This window comes from Vulpes vulpes, chromosome 9 (genome assembly GCF_048418805.1).
Source record: "Vulpes vulpes isolate BD-2025 chromosome 9, VulVul3, whole genome shotgun sequence".
Lineage (NCBI taxonomy): Eukaryota > Metazoa > Chordata > Mammalia > Carnivora > Canidae > Vulpes > Vulpes vulpes.
This window is the reverse complement of record NC_132788.1, coordinates 98755673-98779932: the sequence shown is the minus strand read 5'-3', so window position 1 is coordinate 98779932 and position 24260 is coordinate 98755673. Positions and strand designations below refer to the sequence as shown.

At 49.5% G+C, this 24260-nt stretch overlaps 2 protein-coding genes across 15 annotated transcripts in view; one reads left to right on the top strand and one right to left on the bottom strand.

The window, feature by feature from the left end:
• Nucleotides 1–572: 572 nt before the first annotated feature.
• Nucleotides 573–23098, bottom strand: HAUS8 (HAUS augmin like complex subunit 8). 2 transcript variants are annotated; one of them, XM_072721285.1, is made up of 11 exons: nucleotides 22778–23098; nucleotides 18054–18121; nucleotides 15153–15208; nucleotides 9169–9250; nucleotides 6950–7042; nucleotides 6746–6840; nucleotides 6082–6147; nucleotides 5817–5975; nucleotides 4350–4491; nucleotides 2040–2181; nucleotides 573–997 (listed from the first exon to the last, which is right to left on the bottom strand). In XM_072721285.1, exons 1-11 carry the CDS (start codon nucleotides 22930–22932, stop codon nucleotides 799–801), a joined length of 1257 nt encoding a protein of 418 aa, XP_072577386.1. In that variant the 5' UTR covers nucleotides 22933–23098; the 3' UTR covers nucleotides 573–798. The 2 variants fall into 2 exon arrangements, with proteins under 2 accessions (XP_072577386.1, XP_025845480.2); XM_025989695.2 differs by lacking the exon at nucleotides 22778–23098 and adding an exon at nucleotides 21129–21246.
• Nucleotides 21447–24260, top strand: part of MYO9B (myosin IXB) — an 89117-nt gene continuing 86303 nt past the window's right edge. For all 13 annotated transcript variants that reach the window (XM_072721283.1, XM_072721279.1, XM_072721282.1 and 10 more), the window contains exon 1: nucleotides 21447–21579. The gene's annotated coding sequence lies outside the window, so the exon portion shown is untranslated. The remainder of the gene's footprint in view (nucleotides 21580–24260) is intronic.

Below are 24260 nucleotides of genomic sequence, written 5' to 3'. Positions count from 1 at the left end.
CCCTGCCTGCCCATAGCTATAAATCCAAACCTGCTGGGGAGGCACCAGTGAGGAGTGTAAGGGTAGGTGGGGCGCAGGGGGAAGCTGGACAGGTACAGCCCCATTTGAATGGCGTTAGCAACAGTAGCTGGATCTCTCTCACTTGGACACATGATGGCAATGGATGCTATCCCTCTCTGCGGACATTCCCCAACCCAGTGCTGTAATACAGGCTTGTAAATGGGAATCTGCCAAAGTCAATGGAGGCAGGCTACCTGGGAAGCATCAAGATGGCTGGAGCTCACACAGTGCAGACAGGGGCTGGGAGGCTGGCTGGGCTGATTTTGTGTTGTATTGGGTGTGGGGTGTCCTCCAGCAACAGTGCTGGGACTCTGGGCTGGGAGGGGAACTTCCACTGGAGGGTCAACTTCTAACCTGCTATAGGATAGTAAACAGAAGCACCTGAGTGACTGAAGGACATGAAATCATCTTGTAAGTGAAGTGCTCATAAGGTCTGAGGTCCCAAGGCTCATGACTAGTTGTTAGAAGAACTTAAGACAACATGTGTCTTCCACTGGCCTCGTACACAGAAATCAAGGCTTGAATGCAAAAGTTTTATTTTTTAAATATCAAGTGACACACTCATACAAAAAGAGCTACATTGCTAAACTAGTGTCTAAAGTGCTTGAGTTCCAAGAGTATCACACACGCACTGCCTGGCACGCTTATGCCCTGAACCAGTGGTAAGGGACGGGTTTCCTTCCGGGCAGTTTGCAGGAAGGTCCCCACTCGTGTGGGAGCCCATGGCTCGTGTATGGTTCATACTGCGTGTGGCTCACCAGTGCCTAACAGAAGCGGGGTCCTGACCTCTCCCGAAGCCTCCCCACAGGCGCCTTCTTGATTGAAGTACCACTGGCTGGAGGCTTCTAGGCCCTGGGCATCTTCCCAGACCTCCTGGTTGACTAAAGCCGCCTCTTTACTGGCCTCAGCAGAGAGTTCCAGCACCTGGGCGAAGCTCCTGCAGAAACGACAAGACGGCTGAAGCCTTTTCGCCCTTTGTGCCCGGGAGCCAGACAGAAACAGGATGTCTCAGGCTTTGGGGTGGTGATGTGGGGAAGACGGCTACTTCCTGGGCACACATGGGAAAGCACAGACAAGTAAGAACAGAACAAATCTGAATAGAACTCAGAGAGGCCTGCAAGAACAGGATGAGGCAGGCATGAGAGGAGATACATTTATTCACCAAATATGTAGGGAACCCCCACACTGGATCAGGAACCACACTGTGAATGAACGGGCAACCCTCACACAGAGTAAACAGTGGTGGGGAAATACATACTAAAGGAGTGCATCTGAACCTGTGACCAGCTGAACCTGTGACCCTCTGATGCATGTGGATTTCATTTTAGGGTACACTCACAGGAGGAGAAGATGTCATGATAAGTGGCAGCTTTTTTTTTAGGAGTAACATTAAAATGTTTTAGATGTTTTGGGAAGCACGTTGAGCATTACAAAGTAAAATGACATGAGATTCTTTTAGGGAAGATGAGGAGGAAAGCCCCACAGGAAAAAAAAAAAATCCCTGGAGGGAAACCACAACAGTGAGGTAAAGGTGCCAAGGGAGTTTGTTGGGGGAGCTGGGAATGGGGAGCACTGGGAGCTGGGGGCTGCTTCCCTGTGGCACACAGTCACAAAACCCCTCAAACTACACTGTTATGATCCATACCTTTCCTATATGTATTTTATGCTTTCAATAATAAGTTCCAAGAAGATCACCCCAAGCCCTTACCCCCAGAACACGTTTAAAGTATGAACAGATTCATCCAAGAGCACCTAAGATGCTGTTACTCTGCGGAAGTAAAGGATGGGTGACACCGGTGTCCCTTTCTATCATGGCTGCTTGAGAACACACACGGGGCTCTGAGCTGAGTTGAAGGTGGTTTGCCCCTGCCCTCTCCCTGCCCTAGTGGACCCTGGCACCCCTGGCTTCTTCAAACACCTGCCCGCTCTCCAGAGCACAACATGCTGCTCCCATCTTAAAATCTTTTCTGAAATTTTACCTTCGGAGCTCCAGATCCTTCTTTTGGGTCATTTCCCTGATTTCACTCAGCAGGTCCAGGGCTTTCGCGTTTTCTTCTAAACTGCTGATCCCAAGTTCTCCCAGCAGATGGCAGGTGGTCGTCAATTCTCGCTGCAAATCATCTGGAGGAGAAGGGGATGGTCAGCCAAGGGTTTCACAGTGCTCTGAGCAACGGATGCACAAGTGGGGTGGCTGGCTAGATTTTTCTTGTTCACTGGAATGCTGGAATTGGGAAGAGCTCAAAGGCAGAGAGGGTCATGGGGGATGACATTCATGTGCTGGTCCCACCTCTGTGCCCCTGTGCTGGAGATCACGATGGCCGGAAATCCTGGGATAGGCATGTCCGCCAGCCTGGCAGCCACTGGCACAGACCTGGAAGGCCACTTTGACATCCCCAACAGAAACCAGTGGAAAAGGCCAAGGAAATGTGTACTTCAAGCAAGCTAAAAACAAGCCCATAGTCCCCACTCCCCATTCCTGGCATCTCTGCACCCCTCGCCCCTAAGAAAGTGGCCTGCATATAAGGAAATCAGCCCCTCTCCACTTTTGGCCCACACCAGGCCTATACATGCTACATGTCACAACCAGACACTGTAATATTTTGAGAAGATTATTCAGATTCTTCCAAACACCCATCCTCTTATACTCCTCCCTGTGGTCTCAACTGCATCCTCCCAAAAAGACGTGTTCAGGACCTAATCTCAAGCACCTGTGAACGTAACCTTACTAAAAATGGGAGTCTTTGTAGAGGTAATTGAGTTATAGTGAGCTCTCTACCCTGGCATCCTACTAACAAGAAGGAAATTCAGAAGCAGTGATGTTCAAGGGCAAGGCCGTGGAAGACACAGGCAGACTTGAGCAATGCCATCACCAGCCAAAGACTGCCAAGAATTGCGAACAACACTGGAAGCCAGGGGAGAGACACAGAATGCATTTTCCCTCAGAACCTCCAGAAAAGTCCAACTCTGCCGACACCCTGATTTTGGATTTCAGGACCCCTGCACCAAAGGGAATAAATTTCTGCTGTTTTAACCCATCCAGTCTGTCATTAATTCCAGGAGCTGCAGGACACTCCTACGCTCCCCAATCCCAACTCCTGGCAGCTCCCTATGCCACTTATCAGAGATAGAGCCCAAGAATCACAGATGCGTAGCTAACTGCAGTCATTATAAAACTGGACACCTGCACACAGATAATCATTCCACAAGGCTCATTCTACAAGACTCCACGTGATTTGCTAATTGTTTCTTATTGGGAAAAGTTGAACTAAAAATCGTCTCTGAGATTACCAATACAGCAACAACCTTTGTGGAAAGTTGGGGGTGGGGGAGCCTTTGTGGGAGGTTCTGGAGGGAAAGTCCACCTGATTTTAGGTGGCGATCTTTTCCTACATCAGCCTCAAACAAATGTATTTAGATGGCTCATGAGCACCATGCCTGGAAATAATGAGACTCTACGGGAGTTGGAAGGTTGCTTTGAGAAGATACTTGCTCTAAAGAGAATTTTAAGATCAACCATGCCTGCTGATTTCAAGTGAAGGATTAGGTGGGAACCCTATGCAAGAGAGGGATCCCATAGCTCTGTATAGAAGGCAGAACGGGGGGATCCCTGGGTGGCGCAGCGGTTTGGCACCTGCCTTTGGCCCAGGGCGCGATCCTGGAGACCCGGGATCGAATCCCACATCGGGCTCCCGGTGCATGGAGCCTGCTTCTCCCTCTGCCTATGTCTCTGCCTCTCTCTCTCTCTCTGTGACTATAATACATAAATAATAAATAAAAAAAAAAAATTAAGAAGGCAGAACGGGGGTGGGGGGGATGGGGGGGGTTGGGGGGAGGTGACCTGGCTGACTTGGTTGGCAGAGCATGTGACTCTTGATCTTGAGTTTGTGACTTTGAGCACATACAGGGTGTAGAGATCACTTAAAAATAAAACCTTAACAAACAAACAAAAAGAAGACAGGACAGGGTGAGGATCTGCATCTCTGAAGAGACTCCCTGCCTCAGGAGATTGCAGCTGCTCCCCAGGAGTATCTTTCAGCAGGGCTGGAAATTACTGGGCTGGTCCACAGATCTAGCTTCAAATCCCCAGCATGGTCCTTACTCGGGGTGCGACAAACCACAGCTTTGCTGGCCCCTTTGCACTCTGCCATTTGATGAGGGACACACCATCTACCTAAGAGGAGGCTGTGACAGGCCACAAATGGATTAAGGTGGCTGCACACAAGAAGCACCAACATGCACTGGCTGTTCACTGGATCTACCCTTTGCCCAGTAGCCGCCCCGTTTCCTACCTAAGAACTGCTGCCCATTCCCGTCCAGGTGGACTGATTTTACGGGAAGCTCATGCCTTGTGGTATCCAGGGCCATGGCGAATGTCTTGTACTGTTCCCTAAAGCGTTCGGCCACAGCCTCATAGGGGCTGAGCATCTCGATCTGCAAGCAAGATGGAAAGATGCGTATGAGACAAGACCCAGTTGGTCACACACTAGAAGTTCACAGTACATGAGTGGTAAAGATACAGCACTATTCTTTCAGGATTACTAAGGAATCCTCCAGGAGGCTTCTGTGGGTGTAGGAGGTTCTCTTCTTACTCTTGGCTGCCCTCCAACGGCCCAGCTGATAGCAAGGTGGCCCAGGCCTCCGCATTAGGAACATGGCTTCCAGAACATTCCAGGGGCAGGCCCTCAACTGGGATCACACTGGACACAAGACAGTTGGGCCCTCCTGCTGCAGGGCATTGAGCTGAAATGCCTGCCCCCATAAGACCCCCTCCTTTTCCCTCATACACACTGTTAAGGTCTTCATGTGGGTTTGTAGGAACGTATTTGTTTACTTGTCTTTTTTTTCCTTCCACTGTGAGTTCTATGAGGACAGAGACCCAATCTTACCCTAGGGCCTGGCCACTGGGTGTCCCCCCACACACATACACACAGTATGATAGGCTGAATCATTGCCGCCCCCCACCTTGCCCCAATTCCTCTGCTGATGTCCCAATTCCTAGCACCTCAGAATATGACCTGACTTGGAGACAAGGTCTTTACAGAGGTAAAGTAAGTTAAGGTGAAGTCATACAAGTCAGATCAGTATGACTGGTGTCCCCCTAAAAGGGGCTGGAGACAGACAAGCCCACAGGCAGAATGCCAAGTGCAGAGACACAGGGAGAAGGTGGCCCTCTACAAGCCAAGGATGGAGGCTGGGGACATATCCTTCTCTCTCGGCCCTGCTAAGGCAATGACCGCGCTGACCTCTTGGTCTCAGACATCCCACTTCCAGAACTGTGAGGAAACCTGGGCAGTCGTTTAAGCCATCCAATCTGGGGTACCTCGTATAGCAGCCCAGTACACTCGTGCCCTGGAGGACTAGCCCCATCTCCCAACAGGCCCTTTTCGGGTGCCAGGGATTTGCTCATCCCAGTGCTGACCACATGGCACCAAGACGGCACCTCCCACCAGCACCCCAGCCTCGCAGGGAGGCGTGGATCATGTCATCATTATCACCGAGCACAAGTCTCAGGGGCCTGAAGGATATGTACACATGTGCGTCAAAGGGACAGGTCCCTCTGGCTGGTTAGTACTTGACATTACAGCTTCATCCTCTTATAAACTGTCACATGCCAACACTCAGTGGTGTCAAAAGCTGGCCACAGAGTTAGAGCCAGATGGCAGTGACACCCACTGTCAACACTCCCTCTGACTCCTCCCATAGGCCCACCCCGTCTGTCCTCGGGACACAGCTCCGAGACCACAGTCACCGCCAACCTGAGCGTCAAGGACATCTGCCAGTTCCCGCTTCCTCTGACAGAGAAGGAGTTTACGCTTTAGCTCGTGGGCCTTCTTCTGTAGCTTCTCCGTCTCTTTACACATTATTAACAAATTCCTCTCTGCCTTTTCTTCGAATGGAGCAAGACCATTCTCCATCTGTCAAGTGCACAGCAAGAGCTCAGGCCGGTGGGAACTCCATCCCCGGGGCCCACAGAGGCTGCCCTTCTCCCCACAGTGCACGTGAGCGAGGTTCTGTGGTCACCTTTACAGTCAGTAGAGTCAGAAGCAACGTTTGGGATTCCATCATTTCCATTGCCTCAGACAGGTCCTTGAGGAGGAGAAAAAGACACTTTTGGTTAACAATGAACTGGTATAAACCTAGCTCACTCTCCCGGGAGAGCAGAAGCCTAACTTTTACAAACCCTACTTAATTCAGTAGTTTGATGTGTGTCAAGCTGCTGTTTCTATCTTCTCCTTTAGTCTTTTTGGGCGCTCTGTGAGAAGGAAGGGGATGGTCTGGCCCTGTCCTGTGGCTGGCTGGTTGAGGGCCAGGTAGGGGGCATGTATCCAATCAGCACCACACTAGAGGCAGGACTCAGGCTTCCCACTCTAGTGAGACCACAACCCCGGTGTCCTGGCCTGGTACCCAGGGCTTGGCCTAGTGTCTCCCCTAGCACAGCATTAGCAAACCAGGGCCCAAATCTCATTTTGCACATATCTCGCTTTTGTAACTATTCCTGTATGCATACTTGGGGCAACTCAAACTCTACGAATATTCTGAGAACATGTGTGGTCTTGGGGTTGTCCTAAAATGCATGGCTGGCTTGCTCCATCTCAGAGCTTCGGGATCTGGGATGGCACGTGCACAGGATGGGAACTAGGACCAGACATGTCTAATTCAGCAGCTTCCCTTTCGATTCACTTACTGGGCTCTTTCTCTGTGAAGCAGAAAATGACATGGATTCGGTTTTCTTCGACATCGTTTTTTCTAATTGCGGAGTCTTTCTAAGCATACTTTTGTCTAAGATCGAGAAGAGCATTTTGAAAGTGAGAAGATCACATTTAGGAAGCCCCCTGAGATGCACCATGAGTTCTAGCTGGGGAAAGCAGGAGCAAGGTGAATGACTTACCATTGATGGCCGAGAGGTCCAGGTCAGGGGGGGCTGTGCCGTGCCCTTCCAGCAATGTGGACTGCAGGTCGCCCTTTCCAATTCCACTGCTGTCTGTGGGCCCAGTGAGAACCCCCGGGGTGAGCACAGTCTGCAAGGTATTGCGTGTCTATGCCAGGAAGTAGGCAACTTTTTGGTATACTACCACTTGCTTGCAAAAAGCCAGCATCTTATGAGGCTAGCAGTACAGAAGAATGAAGTATCTCTGCAAATTCTAAGCCAGCAAGGTGAATATATTTCAGAGTAGAAGCAGAAAAGAGACACACGCTCTATAACCCAGGGATGTGAATATGCCTTGCTGCTCAGCTTCATAAAAAAACGCTGCTCTGGATAGGAGTCTGACACCTGCCACACACTTGTTCTTCCTTATGCTTTTACCTTCTCTCTCCAGCAGCTTCTGGACTGTTTTTCCTTGGGGGTTCCCTTCATCTTTACCCTTTACTTAACAATGAGAAATTATGCCTTACATCGCCTAAAATGGGCAGTGGGGTACCGCAGGCTTCTGCTAAGCCAGGGCTCCAGTGGGCCACAAATCAAACAAATGGCAAGCAAAATACTCTCCGTCGTGTTAATAACGAAATAGCAAGTGACTTAATGAGCACCCATGCAGCTGAGAAAATGAGTATGCGGAAATAAAGAGCGAGGCCATAGTAATGTGTAGGGCATAGTACCCTTTGTTAGAATTTTTGAAGACTTCCAGATACTCAGAAGTCTGTTAACCTCCTGGATAAGAGGGTGGAAACTTGAGATGGGAGACTGGACTTTTTATTGCTAGTGCTTTTGCACTGGTTATATGTTTTGTCAAGCTAGTGTACAGCACATCCATCAAGAAAAGTAATTTCCTCTTGAGCTATACAATAGGACTCAGGCAAGCAGTCCCTGTCAATTCTCACAGTTATGTTTAAATTATGGTTTCTCAGCCTTAATGCTACTGACATTTGGGGCTGCACAATTCTCTGTGCTGGGGCTGTCCTGGGTGCTGGAGGCTGTTGAGGAGCATCCCTGACCTTACCCATCAGACATAAGTGGTATATCTCCCCCATCAATCAAAACCACCAAGAGTTTCCAGCCATTTCTAAGTCTGAATCACCTGTAGGTGAGAATCCTGATTTTAAGATGTGGTTGACCCAATTTCTGACCCCTCTGAATTTTACAGCAGATTTCCTGGCCTGACACACAGCCCTCAACCCAACTGCATGGGGAAAGACTACAAAGCCAGCTCCAGTTCCTTGTGCTGCTTCTCAGTCATGCCTGGGTCAAAGAACAGCACAGACGCTGAGCAAACATCCAAACCAGGACCAGCAATGTTCCAAACCCCAAAAACTTAATTACTAGTAGTCTGCTCTTGATTGGAGACCCTACTGATGACAAAAAGTCAATTAAAACTATTTTCCATGTTACGTATACTATAAACTGTATTCTTATAATAAAGCTAAAAAAAGGGGGAAGCGTTAAGGAAATCATAGAGAAAATACATCTACAGTACTGTTAGAAAAAACCCCTATGTGAGTAGACTCATGCAGTTCAGACCCATGTTGTCCAAGGATCAACTGGATTTCATTTTTCCCATGACACTCACAGTTGTTGACATCTTGAAGTGTTTCTTGTGAGCCAAGAAACAGTTTTGCTTTTTGTGAACTGCTTTCTTGCAAAAGCGCTGCCCATTATTGCTGGAGAAGTGGGGCCGGATGGAGTTCTACTCTGGGGAAGGGCCTTGCCATACGTCTAGGATGAGCATATTGACTACGACTGGACACCAAATACACAGGAATGATCTGAATGGCAACTCGTAAGTTTCCACCCTCCTTGTCTACATTTCCATTTTTTGTTTTACAACGAACACATGTCTACGATCAGAAAAACTGCAGGTTTTTAGATATCACTTTGGTGACAGCTTCTAGAACCATTAAGGGTTAGAAGGAAGAACAATTAACCACTAGAAGGAAGACCTAACCCAAGGTAGTGAGAGGCAGGAAGATGAGGCCTCACATGCTCTTGGAGTCCTGCCCTAGGAGTTCCACCCAGAAAACGGTCACATGATCAAGGAAGCTCCTTCTTCTGACATTTCCCCGAAATAAAGAGGGAGTTTTACCCTAACATACTTGAAAATAAAATTCACCACCACGTTCATCACTTACTGAGCTCCAGAGCTATTTCTCCCTCCCTCCACCTTTACACACCTCTACTCCTCTGGAGCAGATGAACTTTCCTTCCACCTTCAGGCATCTTCCCAATGGTCTTCAATGTATCTGCTGCAGAAGCCTGTTAGGGGAATACACGACCCTCAGGATTCAGGGGACAAGACCCCTCCCCTTCGTGTGGCCTGCGCAGTTTGCATCTACTATTACTTTGAGGTCAGAGACAGAGTTCAAGTTCTGACATTTAGTTATATATATGAGGAATTAATACAAAAAGATACCATCATATGCATAGAACGTAAGGAACCCCCAAATGTTTGCAAGTGATGATTTCTGACATGGTTCCAGGTGACTGATCTTCTGCATACTTTATGGTATTTGCAGAGAATGTTACTACTTTGGTCAACAGAAAAAACAAAGTTTTTATAAGTATCAACCTTCAAAACTTATTTTAAAAAAACCAGCAATGCATGGAGCTAGCAAGCCATTACAATAACATATATGGAAAAAGAAAACCTTATAAAGAGTAAGAATATTTCAATGTGTAGGCACTACTCCTATTTAATCACCTACTGGAGGTCTGAGTAAGATAAAGAAGGCAAATAGATTGAAAAGAAATAAAACTCTCTACTTACAGATATGGTTCACAAAGAAAATCCCAAATGCTACTAAAACTAGTAAGTAAGGGGTGACTGGGTGGCGCAGTTGGTTAAGTGCCTGACTGATATTGGCTCAGGTCATGGTCTTAGGGTCGTGAGATTGAGCCCTATGTGGGGCTCCAGACCCAGCACTGAGTTCACTTGAGATTCTCCCTCTCTCCTACACTTGCATGCATGTACTCTAATAAATAAAATCTTTAAAAAAACAAACTAGTGAGTTTAGTAAGATTGCCGGACACAGGAGTCAATATAAAAAGATCACATTTTGGCACACCCGGGTGGCTCAGATGATTAAGCATCTGCCTTCAGCTCAGATCATGATCTCAGGGTCCTGGGATCGAACCCTGTGTCTGACTCCCTGCTCAATAGGGAATCTGCTTCTTCCTCTCCCTCTCCCTCTCCCCTCTGCTCATGCTGTCTTTCTGTCTCAAATGAATAAATAAAATCTTTTTAAAAATTTTTTATTTATTTACTCATGAGAGACACAGAGAGAGAGAGAGAGGCAGAGACACAGGCAGAGAGAGGGAGAAGCAGGCTCTACGCAGAGAGCCCAACGTGGGACTTGATCCTGACACTCCAGAATCACGCCCTGGGCCGAAGGCAGGCGCTAAACCACTGAGCCACCCAGGGGTCCCATGAATAAATAAAATCTTTTTTTTTTATTATTATTTTTTATTTATGATAGTCACAGAGAGAGAGAGAGAGAGGCAGAGACATAGGCAGAGAGAGAAGCAGGCTCCATGCACCGGGAGCCCGACGTGGGATTCGATCCCGGGTCTCCAGGATCGCACCCTGGGCCAAAGGCAGGCGCCAAAACGCTGCGCCACCCAGGGATCCCAAATAAATAAAATCTTAAAAAAAAAAAAAAATCACATTTCGGCAATGACTAACTCTGGAAAGTACAATTTAAAGACAGTATCACGTGCAATCTCTCAGCAAGAAAAAAACAAAACTATATATGGTGATAGGTGTTAACTAGACTTACTGTGGCAATCATTTTGCAACATATACAAATGCTGATTCACTATATTATATACAGTATACTATATACTATACTGTATACCTGAAACTAATATAATGTATGTCGATCATAAGTCAATTTAAAAAATTTCTTCATTTAAAAAGAAAGAAAAGACAGTATTATGTACAATAGCACTAAAAAACAGCAAATACTTAGGTATAAACCTAAGAAAATATAGGGAAGATCTACATGCTGTAAACTACAAAATGCTGATGAAATCCAACATGATAAACTAAATGGATAGGGGTACCATGTTCAAACATGGAAAGGTTTCGTGTTTTTAGGATGTTTTTCTCCCTAAACTGATGCAAAGATTCAATACATTCAAAATCCCAGCAGAAATTTTGGTAGAAAATGGCAAGCTAAGTCTAAAACTTATGTAGAAAAGTAAAGGAACAGGGTGCTTGGGTGGTTCAGTTGGTTAAGCGTTCGACTCTTGATTTCAACTCAGGTCATGACGTCAGGATCAGGAGATCAGGCCTCGCGTCAGGATCCTCAGTGTCAGGATCCTCAGTGTCAGGATCCTCATGAGCGTGTGGAGATTGCTTAAGATTCTCCTTCCTTGGGCAGCCCCGGTGGCTTAGCGGTTTAGCGCCGCCTTCAGCCCAGGGTGTGATCCTAGAGACCTGGGATCGAGTCCTGCATCAGGCATGGAGCCTGCTTCTCCCTCTGCCTTTGTCTCTGCCTCTCTGTTTCTTGAATAAATAAATAAAATCTTAAAAAAAAAAAAAAAAAAGATTCTCCTTCCTTCTCTTCCCTCTGTCCCTCCCCGCTCACATAGTGTGAGGTCCCTCTCTCTCTCAAAAGAGAGGGGAGGGGAGGGGAGGGGAACTAAGAGAGCCAGTTTTGGAAAAGAATAGAGTGGAAGAATTCATAAGACTATAAAGCTACAGTAATCTTGGCAGTGTGGAACTGTCCTAAGGACAGACACAGAGAACAATGGGAAAAAAATGGGAGTCCAGAAGTGATGCATACAAAAAAGGTCAATTGCTTTTCAACAGAGGTGATGAGATAATATTATCAGGAAAGGAAATTCATTTCAACAAACAGTACTGGCACAAGAAGACATCCATACTCTTAAAAATGAACTTCAATTCCATCATCACACCAGATACAAAAATTGAGGCAAAAGGGATCATAGATCTAAATGTAAATCTAAAATTATAAGAGTCATAGAAGAAAACACGGGAGAAAATATCTGTGATCTTGGTTTAGGCAAAGATTTCTTAGATAAGACACCAAAAGCATAATCCATAAAAACAGAAATCTGTAAGGTGGACTTCATCAAAATTGAGAACTACTGCTTCTTACAAGACACTTAAAGGAAGAAAAAAACAAGCTACACCACCAGGAGGAAATATTTTAATATCACCATAAATGGTTGGTATCCAAGTTATAGAAAGAGCTCTCAAAACTCAACAATGAGAAAACAAATAACCCAATAAAAAATGGGCAAAAGATTTGAAAGAACATATCACCAAAGATACAGGAATGGCCAATAAGCACATGAAAAGATACTCAATGGGCAGCCCAGGTGGCTCATCAGTTTAGCACCGCCTTCGGCCCAGGGCCTGATCCTGAGAACCCAGGATCCAGTCCGAGTCGGGCGTCCTGCGTGGGGCCTGCTTCTCCCTCTGCCTGTGTCTCTGCCTCTCTCTCTCTCTCTTTCTCTCTCTTATGAGTAAATAAATAAAATCTTAAAAAAAAAAAAAGATACTCGAGATCACTAGTTGTTATGGAAATATAAATTAAAACCACAGCAAGATACCACTTCACATTTACTAGAATGGCTTCAATCTTCAAGTACCAACTGGAACTCTCCTCTCTGGCTGGAAGGAATGTAAAGAGCTGCAGCCACTTTGGGTAACAGTTGCAATTTCCTACAAAGTCAAAAATACACTTACCCTACAATTCCTCTCTTAGAAGAAATGAGAACATGTCCTCACAAAATCCCACGCAAGAATGTTTAAGTTGGCTTTGTTCACAATTGTCAAATTTGGGAATCAAACCAAATGTCCAGGGGCTCCTGGGTGGCTCAGTCTTCAGGTTAGCAGTGACCTTAGGCACGGGTCATGATCCCGGTGCTCCTGGGATGGAGCACCGTTGGGTTTCCTGTTTCTCTCTCTGCTCCCCCCCCCCCCATGCTTGCTCTCTCTATTGCACATGTGCTCTCTCTAATAAATAAAATCTTAACAACAACAACAAAAAAAAGTCCTTCACTGAGAAATGGCTAAGCACACTATGGCCCACTCACACTGTGGAATATTCGTCAGCCATCAGAAGGAACCAACACTGTGACAGGCAACCACAGGGAAGGACTTCTTTTCCTCTATGCGAAAGAAGTCAGATGCAAGAGGCTGCATCCTGTGTAACACCTTTTTAATGACGTTCTAGAAAAGGCAAGGCTATAGAGACAGAAATCAGATCATTGGTGGGAGGGGCTGGGGTCAGCTTCATTGGAGAACCAAGGGATCTTGGGGGTGACAGACTGTTCCATATCCTGATTGTGGTGGGTCTGTGACAGGATGCGTTTGTTTTGCCGAACTGTATGCCCAAGAGTGCCACTTAGTAAATTCTACATCAAGAAATGTTAAAAAAAGAAAATGGACAAACTCTTAGAGATTGAAAATACTATAATGTGAAGACACACAGAGGTACTGTAAACAAGTATGCAAGGCAACACTAAAATTATGAAGCATGGACTGTGATCTTTTGTTGAAGATTACTTCAACAAAATAAATCACAGGCTCAGTAGGTTCATCAAATGTCAATGTGCACCTCTCTGGTTGGGGATGCTGACAGTGGGGGACGCTGTGTGTGTGGAGGGGGCAGGAATTATATGGGAAATCTCTGGACCTTCTGCTCAATTTCATTGTGAACCTACTCTACAAAAAATTAAGTCCGGGGCACTTGGGAGGCTCAGTCGGTTAAGCATCCAACTATTAATTTAGGTTCAGGGTATGATCTCAGGGTCATGAGATCAAGTCCCACATCAGACTCCACACTTAACATGGAGTATGTTTGAGATTCTCTCTCTCTCTCCCTCTGCCTCCCCCACCCCCTGCTCACATGTGCTCTCTCGCTCTCTAAAAAACAAAAATAATAAAAATTTAAAAATTCAAAAAATTAAGTCCCTGGAAAAAAAAAATCACTCCTAAGAAGTGATAGCAGTTTGCATAAAGGTTTCCTTTTTCCTCAAGTTGGATCTTAAGTCGATTATTTTTTAAAATTTATTCATTTATTAAGTAATCTCTACACCCACTGCGGGGCTCAAACTCACGACCCAAGAGCAGCATGCTCTTCTGACTGAGCCAGCCAGGCGCCCCTTCAGTTAAACATATTATTAAGAACTTGCCATTCTGCCCTACCAGAGTAAAAGGGAGAGAGCAGAAATTAACTGTTCACTGAATTTTATCAAAAACCAAATTTGAAGGCAGCCTGAGTGGCTCAGCGGTTTAGCGCCGCCTTCAGCCCACGGCGTGATCCTGGAGACCCAGGATCGAGTCCCACGTCAAGCTCCCTGCGTGGAGCCTGCTTCTCCCTCTGCCTGTGTCTCTGCCCCTCTCTCTCTCTGTGTCTTTCATGAATAAATAAATAAAATCTTTAAAAACAAAAACAAAAAACAGATTTGGAAAATGGAATAACACTACCTCACCACATTCTCAGTACATACACAATGAAACAAGATACATAACTGGGTCATCTACCGAGTGTTCCTGTGAAACGCCACACAAGGCAGGTGCTCATGCTGTTAAGTGCTTCATCTCTCATCATTTTCAATGGCTGCATGATTTTCATGGTGTGGCTACAGGGAGTTCACTAAACCCTGCCTCTAATCCTGGGTGATTCAGACCTACCGTTCCCCGCCCCCATAGTCCTTCTTTCAAACCCTGGTGTTTTTCTTTTTTTTAAGTTTTTTCTTTTTTAATTTTTATTTATTTATGATAGTCACACACACACACAGAGAGAGAGAGGCAGAGACATATGCAGAGGGAGAAGCAGGCTCCATGCACCGGGAGCCCGACGTGGGATTCGATCCCGGGTCTCCAGGATCGCGCCCTAGGCCAAAGGCAGGCGCTAAACCGCTGCGCCACCCAGGGATCCCAACCCCGGTGTTTTTCAAATGCCAGCCAAGGCCAGGGACTGTGTGCTAGGCAGCCGGCAGAACCGCTTCAGGACAGAATCCAAAGGAATTATCAAGTTGAAAGAAATAATTTCACGTTTCAAGAGAGATCATGTCTTTGCAAAAGGCATTCGGGACCATGCTGCACTTGGCTCGTGTGACTCGTGTCAGGATTCCAAATCTCACAGAACTCCATTCAGAACATTCAAACAAGCGTTGTTACCTTTTTGGTGGTTTTCTTATCGTACTGCAAGTAGCGGGACTCAACCACTCTTCCACCTGTGGGGAACACACCGTGGCTTTCTAAAGAGACTGCAACAGTGGAGTGTGAGGCCCAGCACTCCCACCCTGCCACCAAGAGCCCGGTACTATGGGCCCTCCCTGATCAACAGCAGGAACACCGGAGCTGCTCTCAGATCCTGTCCTCCAGCGTCCTCGGGCACGTATGAGACACCTACTATATGCGAGAACACATACGGGTTACCTATGGTTTATAAGTCCCTAGGCCAGGGACAGAGCCCCAGAGAGCTGCAGGAGCTATGATTAAGGAACGTAAGGGAATATACACAAAGCAGAAAGTGAATTCAAGGGGCAGGGACAGGAAAAAAGACCCTTGCAGGGGGCACCTCTTTGCCACCTGCTCCTCCTCCTTTCCCAACTCACTCCATGTGGTCAGGACCCCAACTACCCCTTCCTTTACCTGAGTCTGCATATGCCCCACTCATGGTAAGGGCCCTTCATACCTCTTTACCTCCCTACCTTGCTCAGGACCTCTTGGGAGACGTGTTCAACACCAAAGTCATATACCTTGGTGACAGCCCAGCCCCAGGTCTCCCTCACTCCATGCCTGCCTCATACTAAGGGGCTTTCTCACAATGGCCCCAGTGATCACCCATAGTCGTCTGCTCTGTTCCCCCACCCCTCTCCCAGACCCTCCCTTGGACCTACCTTCTCTTCTCACTGCTCTCACACGGGGTCCATCCCTCCAGTTAGCTAGTGACCAGTAACTACTTCGCTGGGAAGGCAGCAGAAGCAGCCCCAGGAGACTCTCCCACCTCAGCATGTAGCAGTCAAATTCAGGGCCATATCCTGGCCCCCACCATGTAGAGGGACATCAGAGTAGAGCCCAGCCCTCACCCCTCTCCCTCTGCCCTAGCAAACCCCCACCCTCAGTTCCTCTCATCAATGGTCTTCTTGTTATTTCTCCCCCCACTACACCTGCATCCCCTACTTCTCCACTCTCCTTTACAATGCCGGCTCCTCTACCTCTACTCTCTCCTGAATTGCACTCGTCTGGACTGGCTCTCATGATCACCACCGTACCAAAGAAAAACTCCTTTCCACAAGACTGCTGAGATCTCCCTGCTCCAAAGCCCACCAAACCATTCTCAGTACCCACTGTGAACACAGCACTTGCTGGCGCCCTCCTCCCTGAAATATCTTGTGTCCTCCAGGCTGGCTGCCCTGCTGGTGGCTGAGAATGGGCTGCCTTGCAGGTCCATTAGCTAGTGAAGCCTGAGCACCCCCACGTACCTCGCAGATCTCATACCCCTGAGGGACCCCCCTCTCACCTCACTGCCCCCACTCCTTCTGTTCCAGCCACCATGACCATTTTTGCTGTTGCTCCAACCAGAGGGGATACTCCTGCACCTGCCCTCCTTCCCAGCTCTGCTCAGTCCAGCATCTCCCTTGGACCAGGAAGTTATCCATGTCCTGCTGTTTTGCCCACATCATCCAACATACTCTGTGTCTCCTTACTTCTCCATCTGATGCACTGCCTGTGTGTCTCAGTCCGCAAGCCCCCTGAGGGCCAGGACTTCTGTCTGTTTTGCTTGCAACTACAGCCCACCACCCAGCAGGGAGTAGGTGTTCAGCCATGCATCTAAAGCATAGTTCTACACTTTTTCTAGGTACCTCCAGAGCTTAGGGCTCTTTTTAATGAAGAGACCCAGGAAGAGGCCATGGTTAATGTCATACAGATAGCCTGACAATTTGGCTAAGTGACATGGTGATTTCAACTGGATCTTCATGCCAGGATTTCATCTTTTGCTGGGGGTGCGGTCACAATCCTGAGTGGAAAGGAGGTGCATCCATAGTTAATGGGCAGCATGAAGCTGGGAAAGGAGCTAGAGGTTGCTCTGAGCGAGCCCCAGGCAAGAAGAGCCAAGCCTGCTCAGTCAGCCTGTCTGAGTGGGCTCAGACAATAAGGCAGGAGGCACTTATGGGTCAGGGCCAAGACCAAGTGGGTATCCAGGGGAGAAAATCAAGACCTACCAAGGGTGGGCCACTGGATGTCCAGCGAGGGATCAGGGCAAATAACATCCCCATTTCTAAGCATGGGAAGCCATCGTGCTTTTAGCCTGATACCATCAGCAAAGGGTTCCCTCCTCTAGAAGGATCAGAGGCCTGGGATTCCCTGGACAGTTGAAAAGCAGTTTCAAGTTTCCAGAAACTAGAATGTACATATTTGTTTTAAACAGTAGTGGATTTTTCAGAGAAGCAATGTTATGATGAAGGATATAATTTGTGTTCAAGAACTAGACCACGTGTAAACATAATAGATGTTATAAGCAAGATCATCAAACAATGCTGTAACGGATGAACCTCCAGTCACTTGAACCAAAATGCTGCTCTAAGTTCTCTGAGACACGCACTGGCACGCAGCATACTTGAAGAAAAATAGTTCTTTGTGTCAGAGGCTTCAGCTCCAATGAAGGAGATCCTTGAGTCTACTGCCCAAAGCGGCACTGCCAAGAGTCAGGGGAGGTTGTTAACAGTGACTCCAGACCCATAGCGGGACACCAGGTGATGTGTGGGCACCCCTGAGGTACTTACAGAGAAGAAACCGAAGACTCTAATGTTTGCTAATGAATTCAGCTCCTGCTCTCCTCACCCATACTTCCTAGTGGTTGGTCCTGAATACAGCCTGTGACCCCCCACTTCCCTGGATGACCTCCGCCAGGTCCTCTTGCACCCCTGGCTACATGGCTGGGTGACCAGACTCAGAATCTCCCACGGTGTGACTAGAAGGAAATAAAGCCCTAGATCCCTTGCTCTGGCCTGTTTTTCTCTTCTCCAACAGCACTTAACTGAAGCTGGATCGTAAACTCAAAATTTTGCTCACCTTGTGGTCTTCTTCCTTTCACCTTAGCGCCACCACCGGGAGTACTGGGACCCCCTAAGGAAGGCTTCCTAGAAGAGGGAGATGGGGGTCTTGTTAGTGTAGTTACGTAGTTGGCTAAGCTCAGGGAAGGCAGCGAAGAGCCTGGGCTTCCTAGGGACAACTCAGTCTCAGCATCCCCAACAGCCCCCCGCCACCACACTTATGTCTACAAGGCAGGGCCAACTTGACTGGAACAGACACACAGAGCCTCTGCCCAGCTAAATCTGAGAAGGGCCCAGAGCAAGGGGAGCAAGAAGAGCAAGCAGGTTTGCCAAGCCTTAAAGATCTCAACTTAAGTCGGGGAGGGGGGGGGTTCATTAATTCATCAGGCATTTATGTGCCTACTGTATGCTCCTGGTGATGCTGAGGGAACAAGAGATAGAGCTCCTTACCTGAGAGGGAAAAGCAGCATCCTCCCGTCAGGCAGTGTGAAGAGTACCCCAGACACGTAAAGAGGTGAGGGGAGATGAGAGACAAAACCCTGTTTGCTTGGGTACATGGGAAAGGGACAAGGGCAGAGGAGAATGTGGAACTAGGAACGGATTGGCCCTATGGCTTCACTGGAACCAGAGGAAGAGAGAAGGCGGCTGGGCTGGGCTGAGCTGGCAGGATTCAGACTTCCCAGCTTAGGGTTTAGGCCTGTCCTTCTAGCCTACCTACTGGCAATCTTTCCCTGTAAAGGGCCAGACAGCAAATATTTTCAGCTTTGTGGGCCATGTATTCCTGCCAAGAAATAACAAACCCTGAGTGTTATTCACCCCTGAAAAGAAGTAAAATATGGATACATGCTAAAGCAGATGAATTCAAAAATATTATCCTGGGATGGGGGAACCTGGGTGGCTCAGTTGCTTAAGTATCTGACTCTTGATTTCTGCCCAAGTCATGATCTCAGGGTTGTGAGATAGAGCCTCAAGGCAGGCTCTGCCCTCGGAGTTGGCTTGAGACTCTCTCCCTTAACCCCTTCCCCTGCTCGTGCACGCTCTCTCTCATAAATCAATCTTAAAAAAAAAAAAAAAGAAAAAAAAAAAGAACCACTTAAATTAAAAAATATTATCCTGGGGGTACCTGGCTGGCTCCGTCCATGGGACATGCGACTCTTGACCTTGGGGTCATGAGTCTGAGCCCCACATTGGGGATAGCGTTTACTTAAATAAATAAATAAAATCTCTTAAAAAAAAAAAAAACAACTATCTTGGGTGAAAGAAAAAGAAAACAGCTAAATAAGGCCACATATTGTAGGATTCCACATATCTGAAATGTCCAGAACAGGCAAAATGAGACAGAAAACAGATTGGTGATTGTCAGGAGCAGAGGGGTGGATGAAGAACAGGGAGTGACTTCAAATGGATACAAAGTTTCCTTCTGGGCTAATGAAAATGTTCTGGAACAAGCCAGAGTTGGTGGTTGCACAGTGTGACTGTCCTAAGGCCATTAGATCCCTCACTAAAATGACGTTATATTGGGACGCCTGGGTGGCTCAGTGGTGGAGTGTCTGCCTTTAGCTGAGGGCATGATCCTGGGGTCCAGGATCGAGTCCCACATTGGGCTCCTTGAGGGAGCCTCTTCTCCCTCTGCCTGTGTCTCTGCCTCTCTGTGTCTCTCATGAATAAATAAAATCTTTAAAAATAAAAAATAAATGACGTTATGTACATTTCACCCCTATTTAAGGAAAGAAAGAGCACAGACCAGTGCAATAGGAAAGAGGGAACCTTGAGGCAGGAAACTCGGGGATGCCTCCCAGGTGTCCAGTCTGAGCAACAGTGTCCGGCCACCAACAGAGCCAGCAACTCAGGAGGAGCAGACTGAGGGGTGGGGCAGGTGCCTGAGTGCTGTATCCCTTGCCAACATCAGGACCCAAGCTCCACTGGTCACAAAGCTGTGGTCCCCTTGCTCAGCGCACTGCAGCCATCTCCTCTGTAGCAGGTTCTGAGAACCCCAAGTGAGACCCAGGCAAGGAAGAGCAAGGCCTACCAGATGAATGGGCTCAGACAATCAGGCAGGTGCTGGGCCATAGTGGGGAGAGGCAACCAACCAAATACAGGCTTACTGGGTGTCAGCAGCTCTGTTTCTTCACAGAACCCTCCCAATCCAACAAATAACCTCACTGTTGGCCTGCTTTATCCTCGTTTTCCAGACCAGGACCCAAGTGTTTGAACTGGTCACCCCTGGCAAGTCTCACCGCTGGCAAGGGACAGAACACGGATTCCCTATGGGGTCCGAGCCAGGGCTCTGGAGTCAAACCAGATGGGGGTGGTGGGTTCACTAACTACACCTGTACCAGCCTCAGGTACCTCCCCCCAAACCTCAAAGAGGCTAATGGCAATCTCGCAGGGAGGGTAATTGACCCTGAAGAAAACACAAGTGATTTCACCTGGCCTATTAAACCTCAATTTGTACTGGCACAATAAACACCAGCCGAGTGAACAAATAAATAAAACAAACCCGGCCCAGGAACCATGCCTGGCACCGGGTAAGTGGTCAAAGTCTGTCTGTCTTGTTCTTGCTGTGTGACGCTGGACAAATGACCTTCTTTCTCTCTTTGAGTCTCCGTGTCTCATTTTTAAAGGGGAAGCATAGAAAGGAGGGGTTGGCAGGATTAAAGGAGATAACTTCAGTGGCCCAGCGCTCGTCCGCTATAAAATCGCTGCAATCGCGACAAATCACATTCAAGATCCACGCACCGTTCTAAGGGCTTTGTAAGTCTCGCCGGCGCCCTACAAGGTTGGGCCGCGGCGACATTCGCCGGGTTTCGCGGTGGAGGAACGCGACGGCACAGAGAGAGAGGCTGAGCCGCTAGCCAGGGATCGCCCCGCACCCACACGGACCACTGGGGACTCGAGGTCTGGTTCCGCGCCCACGCTGCCGAGCATGCGCAGAAGCCGCCTCCCGCCCCCCAGAGCCCGGGCACCCTCGGTGGGTCCCGAATGGGTCAGATGCTTAATCCCCAACTGTGCCGTCCTTCTTCCTCCCCCAGTTCCCGGCCATGGCGCACTGGGCGGCACCTCCAAAATCCAGACCCGCAGGGCCTCAACTCACCCAGCGCCGCGCCCTGAGGAATCCGCCATTTCCCGCCTTTAACTCAAAGGCCGGCTCCTCAAGCCCAGGTCCCCGCCCCTTCGCCCCGGGCCGGGCCATCCTGCGCAGCCCTAGCAGGGGTGGCCGCGGGCCTCGGGAGCGTGCCTGCGGGTGCAGCGGGCGGCCCCTGCGCGCGCGCCTCCCTGTCTTCCCCTCCCGTTTGGTTTCACCCACCAGCGGGAGGAGGCGGCGTCCCGAGCCCGTTGGGAGTGGGCGGGTCTTCGCGGCGCCCCGCCCCGCGGCGCGCTGGCGTCACGCCCCCGCCCCGCCCCCCCGGAACCCGGAAGCGGGAGCGCGCGGGGGAGCGGCGGGCGCGGCGGGGCGGAGCGGCCCGACCAGCGGTGGGCGGTCGGGCGGGCGGCCGGGCAGGGACCCGGCCCGGGACCGGCGGCGCGCGGCGGCCGAGGCCCAGGTGAGTGGCGGCGTCCGCAGGGTTGGGGGCTCGATCTCGAGGCTCGCGTTGGCGGGTTGCCTGGTAGGGTACGGAGCTGAGGGCGAATACGGGGAGGCGCGAAGGCTGGGGTCGAGCGAGCGGGAACGAGCTGGGGGGTCGTGAAGGGGCTGCAGGAGACGGAGTGGGAGCGGGACGGTCTAGGAGAAGGGTGATGGAACGGGCCCGGTGAGGGAGCTCGCGGATGCAGAGGGAGCAGGTCTGTGGCTTTGAGCGGCTTCTCTGAAGAGGACGTGGCTTTAGTGGTAGTTGAGGGGTCGCAGGAAACGGGGCTGGGAGGGGGAGAGGCGAGGAGGCGGGGTTGAGAGGCCCAGGCGGGGGACGTGGGGCAAGGCCGGCGGGGGGTTAGCCGGGGTGCGCCTGGGGGAAGGGGTACAGGACCGCCCTCGGCTGAAGGGGTAGTGGAATAGTGCCTGGGGCGGGGGAGGCGCCTGGGATTCTGTGGGTGCTCAGATTCTATAGGTCTGAGCCCATTGGTGTGGTGGCCGGCGGAATGGGGAAGGGGGAGATGGGGGATGGGAGAGGAGGAGAAGCCTCGGCCACTGAGAGCCAGTTCAGAGGGGGCTGAGGAGGAGAGCAAGGGACAAGAGCAGCCCGGTACAAACGTTGGGGGGCAGCCCATGGGATTTTGGGGCCCCCCTTCCTCTGGATTCATGTTTTCCAACTTCACTCCCCCAACCGCTGGGTAACTGGGGTGAGTCCCAGTGCCCTCTGGGCTGGTATTCTGGTATTCCAGACTGGAAAACCACACCGCTCTCCTCCTAAGACAGGGCTCTCCGGAGCCCAGGGGTTCCAGGGAGCAAGGAAAGAGCCTCCAGACCTCACTGGGGCCGGAACTGGGTTTGAGAGGGGAGGGAGGGGGTGTGCACACATTCGCGTGTACGAGGCTGTCACCACCTCCTCGGAGTTGCATCCTTGGACTTAAATGGGTAAAACGACATACAGGAAATCTGTCCCCCGGCGGCTGTGAGCTCAGCCGGGGAGAGGCAGGGCAGCCGGCAGCCACGGGGCAGCAAGCCGGGCGTGCTCTCCCTTCTCCCCGCTCCGGGTGCCCGGTAGGCCAGGGGTCTTTAAGGGAAAGCCTCTCCTGCACCTCTTTGTCTGAGGTGGGAGCTGCTGGGGACATTGTGTCTTGCAGTTGGAGGGTCCCAGCTCCTACCTTCCTGAGGTGTATTCTGGTCTTGGAATCTGCAGACTCTTAAGGCATCCAGGAGCAGTGGGAGGCCTCTTGGGCAGCTGAGCTGGGAAGTTGTTCCATCGTCTGTTGGGCCCGGCTTTGGCAAGGGCCTTGCACTGGGCGGTTTTAATTGGCATTAATTTCTCTTCTTTCCTAACCGTGGGGATCCTTGTCTGGGATCTGCCAGAAGGGCCAGGGTGGGGGCCTGCATTTGTAGCTTGTTCAGGAGATGAATCCGGATAGATTGAATGTAAAGAGGGCCACAGAGAGATAACTTCTCTCTTTACGTCCAGAATGTTCTGGCCCTTCTGGAAAGTGGCTTTTGGCCCTGCTTGCCCCAGGGCACATGATCAGAGCCTGAAATCATGCCTCCTACAGACATTGAGTGTGGGCTTGCCCAGGGCAGGACACCCCTACCGCCCCCTCCAGTGAACAGGACTGGAATCTTCTGGGTGCATGGCCCTAGCCCTTGTCTCCCTGTACCAGGAGTGCAGCCAGGCAGGCTCTCTTGTCAGAGGTGCCCACCTCCATCAAGTCTCTTTGTCTGTTTCTTCACCTGCTAAATAAATGGGTTGGCTTCAGTCAGCGTTTCTCAACCTTAGAACCCAAGCCCTCTTGAAAATCTTAGCATCCCTGGCACAGAACTCCCTTGTATTTTATGCAGCCTCTGACCGGTGAATCCCGCTGCAGGATCCTGCTTTTGTTCCCATTGTATAGTTTGTATCCAAAAATGACTTTCTTTTACCATTCCTCCGTTCCTCCTGTCCTTTATCTTCTACATGGAAAATTCCACAAATTCCATGTTTGCTTTTGCACGCTATACCTGTTCACAAAGGTTCAGCTACACCTTTCTGGTGAGAAATCCCTGAGTGAGACCCCTCGCCCCCCTCAGTTCCAGGCCTCTGGCTCAGAGAAGAGGGTAGCAACTTGGGCATGTCCCCTCTCAATTTGGCTGTGTGATCTATTTTCTTTCCCCAACAGAGGCTTGTTAATTTGCCACTTCCCTTTCCTCGTCTCCCCAAAGTTGTGCCTTGGGTGGGCTCAGGAGTTCAATAAAGCAAGGACTGATCCTTCCAGTACTGGGAGCTGGGCCCTGGGGACAGAGATGAGCCTTCATGCCCTGGAGGAGGAACATTCTAGTGCTCTCACTGCCACAGGAATAATGAAATTCAGAGTGAGTGGTCAATGCAGCCACAGAGGTGGTGCAGGAAGTTGTGAAGACAGAATCAAGGATGACCAGTGCAAGCTTCAGGGCTTGGGGGATTCTGACAGGTTCCCTTGGAAGAGGTGGCAAGGTCCATTCAGGCCTTGATGGATTTGGAGGTGTTAAATCAAACCAGGAAGAGGGAATTGCACGAGCAAATCCCTACACAGCTCTGCCCTTTATTGAGTATCCTTTGTGATGGGTGCTTTTATACCCATCTCTTTTATTCTGCCAACCAGCAGCAAGCAGCCCTGGTTCTTT